An 11,956-nucleotide genomic window follows, 5' to 3' on the forward strand; every position below is an offset into this window, starting at 1 on the left:
CTGTGGGGTGAACCAAGTGGCCTTCTCTTCCATAGAGCTGCTGTTACTGATTTGAATGTAGTGACATCATGACAAACAATCTTTGCCTGTGTCAAGCTTAGTGTGTCCATGTTAATTCAAAGCATTGTAATCCTCGTTCATGACGTTTTTGGATTCTTCATATCTCTCTCCTTCTGCTCAATGGACAAGTTGGTGGTCTTGCCCCCAACTGTCATGTTCGAAAAGACTGCAAGCACAGAGGACGTGTATGGGATCTGCCACAAGATAGGACTTTTGCAACCGTTTGTGGTGGTCAGCAAGCCATGGACTGGTCATTTGGAGGGCCCAGTGGTTTTCCCTGGACTCAGAGGCTGTACCAGCTGCCCAACAAGTGTTACCCCAACATATTCTGCTGTTGTCGGTAGTCGATGGGTGACCACTTGAGTTTCACATTCACAGGGGAGTGGCACCCAGCCTAATCAACTTACATACTGCCTCCTGGGCTTCACTGAATTGTTATGGCCACTCCATCAAGTTGTCTTACAGTAAACAGTGTATTCCTTTGGTGGAGCAGTTCTCCATCTCTGCACATTACAAGGATGTGCAATGGCAGTTACATTGTTAGTGATAAATTCACCATTGGCTCAATATTTTTAGGTTAGATGCTTTTCCTGTTTGTGGCACCTATATAGCTCATAAAGTGCATTCAGTGTCTGTCTGGCCCCTTCCAAGATTTGGACTCTTTTACTATGGCTGTACAACCATACAGGCTTTGGTCAGGCAGGCAGTTTTGAGGCACCTATCTCCATTAAGCTGTCTGCAATACCTAAATTTTTCTGTCTCTCATCCCATTCCCTTCACCTTGTGTGATAAGGTAGAGTTGCGGCATTGACAAGACCGCAGAACTTTTTCACTTATTTCTGTCAGTGGGCCCCCCCTTTGGTGGTCATCCAGAAGTCAGACAGCACTGTGCACGTTTACAGCAATTTGGATCAGTGTGCAGTGTGTTGCAGACAGGTATCCCATTCAGTGACCAGTCTTGTTGAAGTTGTAAGGGGTCCAGTATTTCTCATGCAGTCACTTCTTGGTGTTTTAGTGCTTAATCACGTCCCTTTTGGGATCTTGTCCCTGCCTGGAATTTATCAACAATATTAACAGCATTTGATTGAGGACATTCCTTACGGCATGAACTGCCTCATTGACATCTGGGTCATGGGCTCCATGTGAGAGTAGTATTTGTAGAATAAGCAGGCAGTTTTCCAGTGCCTGCTGGAGAAAGGCTTTCATCACAAATCAGAAAAGCGTAAATTCCCCCCCCCCTCCCACAAGTGTGCACTTTCTGCCCATAGGGATGAGCATATAGAAGCCATTGTTGTCCTGATTGCATACAGGAATGTGAAAGAGCTAGAGTCCATATCAGACATTTCGTATTAAGGTAAGTTCATTCCCCCAGCTACATGCATCTGCCATCCTCTTAACTGGATTTGGCAAAAGTGTATCAAATTTGCCTGGTCTCCAGATTGTTGATGGGCTTTTCAGTCCTTAACCAGTATTTGTGCTCTGCTCCCTGTCTGGCTTCTTTCATGCTGGGGGAATGTTTAACCTTAGCCATCAACATGTTCCAATATGGCAGTGGTTCAGTCCTGTCACATCATAACCTGGATGGCACCAAGCAGCCCACCACTTATGCATCAGAAACACTTTCAACAGAATTATTCACAGTGGAAAAGGAGGCACATGCTGTCATTTTGGGAATTAAAAATCACATTTTCTTGTACTGTGCAAAGTTCCTGCTGATCAGACAACAAGCCACTGGTTTCCTTATTCAGCCCTTATTCCAAACTGCCAGGTAGGACTGCCCACCAACTACAGAGATAGGCATGTGCATCACACTGGAGTATGACACACATGAAGGCTATGGTCAATCATGATATTGAAAACTGTATTCAGACATAGGGCCTCAGCATAAAACCAGACTGTGCTGCCATGTCAGTTTTCCCCTCAACCAATCCTGAACACCCTTAGGACAGTGTTCACATAGACTTTATGGGCCTCTTTTTGGGAAACATGGTTGTTGCTGGTTGGTGAATGGTCAAATTCCCAGTATGTGGCAAGCAATCCTCTTCTGCATTGATGGCAACTGTTTGTGTGCTGTCAGTCAGTCTTGCAATTGAGGGCTCCCACTGGACCCTTGGATCTAGTAAGTCACCAGTTTGTTTCACAGAACCTTGAAGACTTTTGCATCCACAATGGTATCCAGCATTTGACTACTGCTCCATTTCACTCGGCATCTAACTAGGAGGTGGAACAATTTTTGCATAAGTTAGACTCAAATGAAGTAGTCTGTCTGCCTCATCCTGCAATGATGCCATATAAAGTTTTCTGGCTATGTACTAGGCAGTGCCAGTTAATGGTTGCAGTCCAGTGGATGATTGCATGGGTACCAACTGCAAAGTCTTCTGGATTGTTGCACCCTTAGTCACATGCCTCAAACCACAATGGTCAGCCACATTTTTCTCACAGGGCCACTGGGACCTGATCTTTCAGCTAGCAGCAGGGTTGTCTATCAGGTGTAGTGGTGGGGAAAAAAGGTACAGTTGTTTGTGGTGGATATGTCAAGAACTGCTGAGCCTTCATTCTAATCAGTTGCACACATAACCTGTTCAATCTTCGATGCTGCCATCTCCATCCTAGTAGGTGGACGGTGTTGATCATGGTGTTGTTATGATGAGAGCCACACAACTGTGGCAATGTGCTCACCTGCTGCTGTCCCCACTGTTCTCTCCACTGCCTTACCTTTGACTGGATTATGGCACCCACAGGACTAGCTCCTGTGCCTCCCATTGTGAAACACATTTAATTTGAAATGGTGCCTTCTTTTCCTTGCTTACCGGTGGTGGAGTCCTTGTCCTGCCCATGTCAGCAGATCAACTACTACATGAGCCTCCACAATCTGCCACCCTCCCAGTGGAGTAACATGCACTGATATCTACTTCACAGTAGATCCACTGCCAGGGAATCTCTCACCATCTCAAGTTTTGCGATGGTCACGGCACTAACTGGGCAATTTTCAGCCCTATGTGGCCTTTTCAGTTTGGAGAAATCTAGTATCCCTGCCAGTGGACATAAAGATGGGTGCAGGGGACTGGTGTGGAATAGTTGAGAATGCTGCCAGAACCAGTGACCCAGGTGTTTACCTGCTGCTGCTGCTGCTGCTGCTGCTAATAGAACTAGCCAGGCAGTTCTAATGTTGTTTTCAGTGCCTATGGATGAAGTCTTAGCCTTGTGCAGTGGGCTGATCAGTGTGCTGTGTTGTGAATTGCTTGCAGTGGTCATCTGTTGTTTTCCTTCATACTTGTTCTCTGTGTAGTGCTTGTACTATCTATTCCCCTGTAGATTTACTCACTTGTCAAGATTCATTCCTTCTTCCAGGGTTCAACTTCCCACTTTGTAGTTGATTCACCATTGGCTAGCATAGTAAAGGTTTTAAGTGACAATTCCAAGGTGTTGCCATTCCTGGGATGATACTAAACACTTCAGTTAATAATTTTCACAGGTATTAACTCCACATGTAGTTCCTCTATACCAGGTGTGGACAACATTTGGTGACCTGTGGTCATATCTGACATACATACTTAAGCTCACGGGCTGCTTCATTATGTGACAAGACAGCACCCCTCTTAGTGCATGAAGTCAAACTTCAATGTCTGTGATGTTAATGTTTATAGGGTAACACACAGATATAAACTGCACCCTTTTCTTGACACAACGCACCAACAATTTATTTTTAAAAACATATGTTTTTGAGAGTACATTCATTTTATGTTCTTATCTTCAGAAGTTTACATTTATTTATGCATCACAAACATCGTTTCTTCACTTATGGTGCTTCCCAATAGTTGCCTTAAAAACTTCTGTTGCAAAATTCTGCAATGCCTCACTCTCTCCCCCAGTTTCTTCCATGGGCCAGATTGAAAACATTGGGGGGGGGGGGGGGGGGGGGGTCAGATCCAGCCTGCAAACTGGCGATTGCCCACCAGTGCTCTGTGCCATGGAGGGTTGAGCTTTCAATTTCTTCTTAACAAGAATGTTCTTCTTGTTCTGTTCTATAGCATTTGCTCTGAAATAACATTTGCATGTTTTAAAAGATGAATTAAGTCACAAATGTGTTCTCGTCCTTTTAATGGGCTTTTTATACATACATACATACATACATACATAGTTGCACAGACTGACTGTAATGAATAACATAATGTAAAAGCATAGCTTATTTTTGTAGATTGTCATTTTGAGGTATCAGGCCTTGTGCCATAAATTGCAGTACAAAGCTCCTTAATTGTCAAAATACAGGTGAACATTACCATGGACTCACTTCTGTAATTTCAAAACTAGAAGAGCTAGAAGATATAAAAGTTTAATGCAGGAAGTAAGTGTAAATTTCATTAAATGTCAGATGATAAAATTTCATTTTGTGCCAAAATTCAATCAATGAAAACAGTAAAATTACTGGATCACAAGATGAAAGTGAGAGGATTCAGATTTTACCTACATAAGATCTGTCAATATTTTTAGCAATAACTGTGCAACTTGAGTAATGCATTTAAAACTGGAACTTTGTGAAAACTTCCAAAATATTATGGGACTTAAGATTAAATGAGTATTTGCCTTAAGATGACATATGATAAAAGGCTGAATGAAATGGAGGCAGAGTAAGTTGTAAAATGTTTAGTGAGCACAAATTCTCATATGCAGTATGAGCCTCTTCTTGTACCACTGATTAATTTTAATCTTTAACATGTGCGAGGTTCTTGTTAGTTAAACTACACAGAATACTAAAGAGTACTATATTATCTTATGCTGTAAAATCATTTGTGTAAGTTTTTAAGAAGATAATATTGTATATTACACACTGTAGTTAAGCTCTCCTCAACCACTGCTTGTATCTCACTTTCCTTGACAAGGAGTTTAATTACACATAATGTTCTAAATTTTATCCCTGCTGCAAAAATTCAAAAATTTAAATATGTATACTGATTTTGTCATGTACTGGTAGGTAAAAACAGATTTTCAACATTATACCTGTTTTAGGTACACTACAGTCTGCTGGCTGGAGCCTTGCAATGTTCCTGTCCATTATTCCAGTACAGTTTTAATAACTCTGGGTTCAACCAGGAAAAAGTACACTGAAGACGTCAGATTTCAGGTATGTTGTAAATTGGTCTTTTAGGTTTATTAATGCTGTTCCTTGTGGATGCAGCTACAATCAATGTACAGCCTGAAACTCCCTAGGTATTCAATTTTAAGAAATTTAGATATTACACAATAGGATCAAAAACTCGATTTTACTACTAATTAGCAGTCATATTTTGGAAAACAAGCTTCATGAGTAGTAAATAATGCCTCCTGACTCTGGTATGTGGACAGTTAATATATTTCACATTTATTTTTCATGTGGTTTTTGAACATGTAAATAATACTATCAGCTATAAATGAAAACCATCCAAATTTATATTTGGCATTGGTTTTTATTTTGTTGTACAAAAAGTCAGAAACATTCCAGCTGTTAGCATAACTAAATCTCAAAAGTCAAGTCACCTGACACTGTTAACTTTAAAAACAGTATTTTTGAATGTAATGAAGTACAAAGTGTTGCCAGTTTCTGAAAAAGCATAAATGGTCAGACTGCAACTGCTGTTGCTCTTAAATTATGAACTGCTCCCTCTTGAAATACTGTTTGGATAAACCGTGTAATTATTCTTGCTGTGAACTACTTCACCTTTGCAACTCTAACAAAAAATAGATAGTTCTTCTGTTCAGTAACATTATATTGTGTCTTGAGTTAAAATACTGTAAAGCAGGTAACCATTTACAATTCAAGAACATACATCGATCTCGCATTGACCTTACATAATTTTCTGAACCATCTGACTGCTAAGCTTAGTCTCCCCTCTTTGTCACTTCTGTTGTCATGGCAGTTTCTTTTCCGTTAATCAACTAGCTTTTCCCAGCTTGGTTGTAGCTTCATGAAGTAACTGCCATCTTAGTCCCACCTTGGACACACATGCTGTATGTCCAGACCAGTTTACATGCTCAAACAATAAAACTTCCAAACAGTTCACAATTCTAAACAAATTAACTAATAATAAGTACTTTATCTGTGCCAGTCATTTGTTAGCCAAGTAGATATTGGGTAACATGTCACTTTACCAAAAGTGATATGTTACAGCACAAAATACACAAAAACAAATTGGCATAATTGTCTGAAGTTGAGTTTAACTGCAATTTTTAGAAATGAAGAGATGGGGAAAATGGTTCTGCATTAAATGAAAAACCTTTGGACAAAATAGTTTGTACTTAGAGACAGAAGATTTTCAGTCCTCATATGAAAACATTTGACATAAATAGCATGTCATACAAAGCAACATACCAATACTTTATTACAACAAAACAAAATATTATGTGAGAATTATAAAAAAAATCTGCAGTGTCACTGTCCATCTGTGAACTAGACTGCTAGAACATATCTTCATAAATCCTGTGGTATTGTAATCAAGGTTTAACATACCCTAACAGATTATTCAGCAGGACAGCCCCAGAAGAGTAAGGGATTGTACTGGGAAACCTGCTGTTTTGATGCTGCTATGTTCTTTAAGGTTGAATGTGTTGATAGATTATCCATCAATAAACATGGCAGTTAAATCCCTAGGGTTGTAAATCGTACTGAAATTCCATCTATTTTCTAGGCGAAAATTTAACTTTCTTGGACAGCAGAGGTATTTTCAGTGGTTCAGTGACCAAACAACTTTTTGGGTCTTCCTGGCAGATTAAAACTGTGTGCCAGACCGAGACTCGAACTTGGGACCTTTGCCTTTCATGGGCAAGTGCTCTACCAACTGAGCTACTCAAGCATGACTCACGCCCGTCCTCACAACTTTAATTCCACCAGTACCTCATCTCCTACCTTCCAAACTTCACAGAAGCTCTCCTGCGAACCTTGCAGAACTGTACACTCTCATACCATAGCTTTGTGATGGCATCTACTGCATGATGGAGAGAAATCAGTCAGTGATTTGTTTAGTTTCTGTGTTCATCACAGCTCTCTATTTTTTTATGTAATTCATGGCTTACAGACCTCTGGTGAACCTTTGTTACTTGCAAGACTTGAGTTGCATCAGTCACTAGCCGGAATAAATGCAGTGTTATGCTGCTTTCAGCTTACTCATCTGATCTCACCATTTTCCAGCAGAAGACAGTAGTGTGTCACATCCATTACTTAAATGAAAGGAAATAAGACATTCGAGAAGCTCAGTTCAATGTGATATGCTCTTTGAAGCATCTCTCATTGTACTGGAGTACATAAGATAAGGGAATAGCAACTATTCACCTATAGCAGATTGATGCGTAGAGCAGAGAAACACATAACAGAAAACATTTTTCACACAGCTTTTGAGCAGTAGCTCTTTTTCTGATAATGGTACACAACATTCACACACACACAACCACCCACACCAAAGGCACACTCCCATGGCCAAGTAAGGGCTAATTACTGATACTTGATCACTGAAAGCAGTTGTGAGCTGTTGGTAAGGAGGGGCTAGCAGGAAAGAGGAAGGTCTTTGGACAGATGACTCTGTGGGTACACAAGAAGATGAAAAGGGTACAGACAGTACAAAAAGAGATGTAGGAAGAGTTGGTGGGGAATGAGGGGGGAGGGGGGGGGAGAGAGAGGGGGGGTTGATAAAGGGGATAGGGAGAATGCCTGCATGGGGAGAGGGGAGGAAGAGTGGTGGGAAAAGGCAGTGCATGATCTGGATGGAAGAGTGGTGTGGACAAAAAAGAGAATAGGCAAAGTGAGGCAGTGGGTGAAGGGGACTGCAAAACCACAGGATGGAGTGAAGACACTTCATATCCAAAGAGCCTGTGTAATGAATCAGCTGTTGAAGTCAATTGTCATGGTGTACAGCATGTTCAGCAACTAAACGATCAAGTTTGGCGTTTGCCACAGTTTGGTGGTGGCCATTCATGTGAGTAGCAATTGATTTGTCGTGCCTGCATAGAACTGTGGCCTATCTGATACATTACATCGCAGCTTTCACATGTGGCCCTGCTTTTTATTGGATAGGAAGTGCCTGTGAGTGGACTGTGGTAGGTGATAGTGGGTAGTCATATGGGACAGGTCTCCATCTGGGCTGACCACACCATGGGGTGCAGGATTGGGAATACGATTAGAACAGGGATGATCAAGAATATTCTGTAGGTTGGATGGGCAGCAGAACACTACTTTGGGGATGTAGGTAGAATCTGGGGTAGGATATCCCTCATCTCAGGACAGGACAAGTAGTAGTCAAAGCCCAGGTGGAGAATGTGGCTGAGTTTTTCAAGGCCAGGGTTATACTGGGAATGCTGCTCATTGTGTGGTTAACAGGTTATTGGCGTCAAGTGAACCACATGGCATAGGATCCTTGTTTATGTATGAGCTGGATTGGATATTGTCAGTCAGTAAATGCTCTGGTAAGCTTACCAGTGTTTTTTGACAACTATTGCTTTCAGCTGCAGATGCAGTGTCCATGGATGGCAAGGCTGTAAGGAAGGGTCTTTCTGACATGAAATTGATGACAGCTGTGAAAATTGAGGTACTGTTGGTTGTTGGTGTGCTTGATATAGACATGTATTTATGGAGCTGTCTGAGAGGTGGAAATAAACATCTAGGAAGGGAGGGGCAAGATGATGTGAATTTGGGAATCGGTGCTGAGATTATGGAGGAAAGAACAGAGGCTGTCCTTAGTGTGAGTCCAGATTGTGAAAATGTCCTCAATGAGTATGAACCAAACAAGAGGTTTTAGATGTTAAAATGAAATGAACATATGGCATTGTTGGCCGGGAGGCCCCTTCTGGGGAATTTCGGCTGCCAACACCACACTGGGTGACTTGTGCACCGGTGATGAGGATGAAATAATGAGGACAACAAAACACCCACTCCCCGACGCGGAGAAAATCTGCAACCTGGCCGAGAATCAAACCTGAACCCACTTGCATGGGAAGCGAGCATGTTATCACCCAGCTAAGCAGGTGAACTTTTAGGTGTTGACTGGATAGGAAGGATTCTTCCATACTGCTCATAAATAAGTGGGAATAGGATGGCACCATGCAAGTACCATTGATTTGTTTAGATTTGGTCTTCAAAAGTTAAATGATTGTTGATCAGGACGTGGTTGGTCAGGACGATTAGGAAAGAGGTGATGGGTTTGGCATCTGGAGAATGTTGGTGTACTGGGACATTGCATCTGCAGTGACCAACTCATCAACAATGAGTCTAGAAATAACGAGAGAGGAACTGTGGAGAACCGGCAAAGGAAGTGAGCTGCCTCTTGGGTAGAGGATGGGAGTTTATACAATGGTTTGGATATGTTGGTCAACAAAGGTTTCGGTTTCTTCTATGGGAGCACTGTATCCAGCCACAATGAGTCTACCAGTAGGGAGACTTTTGTTGTTTGTTTGTGGAGTTTGGGGAGTAGGAAAAAGGTAGGAGTGTGGTTAGTTGCTGGTGTGAGGAGGGAAATGGATTCATTTGTCAGGTTGTGAGATGGACCTAAAGCCTTGAGAAGCTGCCTGAAGGTATTGGAATTCTGGGATGCAATCATAGCTGAAAGGTTCGTATGCACAGGTGTCGGAAGTTGACACACACACTCAGCCACACAGTCACTATGATTCATGACCACTGCAGTGGAGCATTTCACTGCAGGAAGGACAATAAAATCCGGATTTCCTTTCAGGTTACGGATAGTAGTATGTTCAATAGGAGTGATGTTGGACTCATCAGGGAAGGATTTAGGAAAGAAAAGTCAGGCCAGTTTAAAAGTGAGGAATTCCTGAAAGATTGCCGGTGGGTGACTGGGTGGAAGGGGAGGGTGGAACTACCGTAAACAACAAAACCACATATAGAACCTTTCCTGTTTTTTTTTTCACATCTGTAATTAAGACTTAGTAAATAATTAGCTGGTAAATTAATTACTGAATTTTGTTATGTACTAGAATAATGAATACTGCCCATCTGTACCTCATAAAATCCATGTTTTAAAAAGTGAACTTCAAATATTGTGAACAGACATTTAAAAACTGTGTAGCACTATAATTATTTTTTTATGTTACCACAGACACGCCTGGCCCCAAGAAGATTCAGTGAATCAGTGGAAACTCCAGTCTCTCGGTATTACATATCTACAATAGAAATACCATGCAATCCATATAATCATCTGTTTGATGGGGAGCTGTTACAAGTCCCTTCTGACTCTGAAGCTTAATTTATATAATTTTTAGTACTTTAGCTTCTGAATGAATGTTTAATCTATTTAAATGAATATTATTTACATCTAAAACATGTAAATGGTAAATTCCAAATGAGCTTCAATATATAACAGAAGCATGTTGTATGTGCTACTCACCAAGCTTTATACATGAAAACTGTCCTATTTTCTAGAATGTTTTAGCTTCATCCAACTTGGAAGATTGTGTGTTCAACTGTAATGCAGTGCTTGTGTACAGTGTTGCCAATGCTAGCAATTTTTGTGAACAGTGAAAAATAATATGGAAAAAGTGTGGTGGTGATTTCTAAAATAAGGGAACAAGATCAGCTGCTCGTCCAAAATGTCTGGTGTTAAGAAATAAAACAGAATGTAATGTGAAAGTATGTCAGGCAGTAAATGTCTTATAGGTGAAACTAAAAGTTACAGCTCTAAATAAAGAATGAATTTTGAATATTGAACAAATAATGAGCCTTCTGCCTTAGCAAGTAGTGAAAGTTATTTCAATATATAAATTACAACAGTCAACACGCAAAGAAAATCATTCAAATTTGTTTTTCCAATTTTAACATTAAGAAAGCATTTCAGAGAATCTATTGTGTGACATAAAGTTTCTATAAGGTTATTTTGTAAAACATTCATAGACTATGGACTTTATAAGTCACAATTCATGCATTTGGTTTGATACATGAAAATATTTTTAGGTATTCTCGCTGAGATGCATAATCACAAATTTGTATTATAGATCACCCTCACATGCATTTGAATGTATTTTCATCTTTGGCAATATTCAGTTTGATAGTGTTTAACAGTACTATTTTACACACTACAGGGTTGTTTTGATAGTTAACTACCGACATATAAGTCTTGTATGCTACTGATATTTGAGTAAAATTTAAAAAGGACGTTGTTCAAGAAAATGCTCAGAATCATCTTGAAATGAGTAATTTCTGTACAGAACTTAAGTTTTCACTTAACTAGCTCAAATTGCTTACCTTCTTACAAGCAATTACTGCAGTAATTTTTAAGAACCTTCATTTACAGTTTCAAACTACATTTCTTTTGTTTTAAAACTTAAGACAGTCATAAAGGAATAGTTACCAGTGTAATAGATTTCATGTTTGTGCATGTTATATCAATGTGCACTCCAGTGACTGTTGTGGTATGTGAAAAAGAAAATCTGAGTTTTGTACCTGGTAAGTTAAATGCAACCAATACCTGTTTGATAGGCTGTTAGTAGTACATGTTTATTGCTAAATAAGGTTAGTAAACAATTTATACTTACAGACCTAACCTTCCCTTTAATGGGGGGGGGGGGGGGGTGGCAGCAACACTAAGTGATTAGGTAATTATTATACAGAAATATACTTAAATCCTGCAGTACTTTTTCTGTATTTCCTGTCATCTGCAAAATCTAAGTCACACTAAACCACTATTGCTTGTTCTTGTAAATTTATTTTCCTTTTTTTCCTCATGAGTGAAATATTCCATCCCCTGTCATTGATTCTCAGGTATCTTGAAGTTGTCTTCATATTATGGGTTACTGAGTGATCTGGATCACTCATTTGATATACTTTCATGGGTCACTGCATATGCCAAGTCAAACCTTGTTTTACATGCTAAATACAACCAACTGCCTCTTTCTCCAGAGTATGAGAAGTCTGACTTTGCTACAT

General features: G+C 40.2%; 1 protein-coding gene across 3 annotated transcripts in view; it reads left to right on the plus strand.

The window, feature by feature from the left end:
* Positions 1 to 10,742, plus strand: part of LOC126238197 (uncharacterized) — a 191,365-nt gene extending 180,623 nt beyond the window's left edge. For all 3 annotated transcript variants that reach the window (XM_049947776.1, XM_049947777.1, XM_049947775.1), the window contains exons 4-5: positions 5,068 to 5,182; positions 10,134 to 10,742. In XM_049947776.1, the coding sequence (XP_049803733.1) occupies positions 5,068 to 5,182; positions 10,134 to 10,280 (262 nt within the window). In that variant the 3' untranslated portion in view covers positions 10,281 to 10,742. The remainder of the gene's footprint in view (positions 1 to 5,067; positions 5,183 to 10,133) is intronic.
* The last annotated feature ends 1,214 nt before the right edge of the window (positions 10,743 to 11,956 follow it).

Source organism: Schistocerca nitens, chromosome 1 (genome assembly GCF_023898315.1).
Source record: "Schistocerca nitens isolate TAMUIC-IGC-003100 chromosome 1, iqSchNite1.1, whole genome shotgun sequence".
Taxonomy (NCBI): domain Eukaryota; kingdom Metazoa; phylum Arthropoda; class Insecta; order Orthoptera; family Acrididae; genus Schistocerca; species Schistocerca nitens.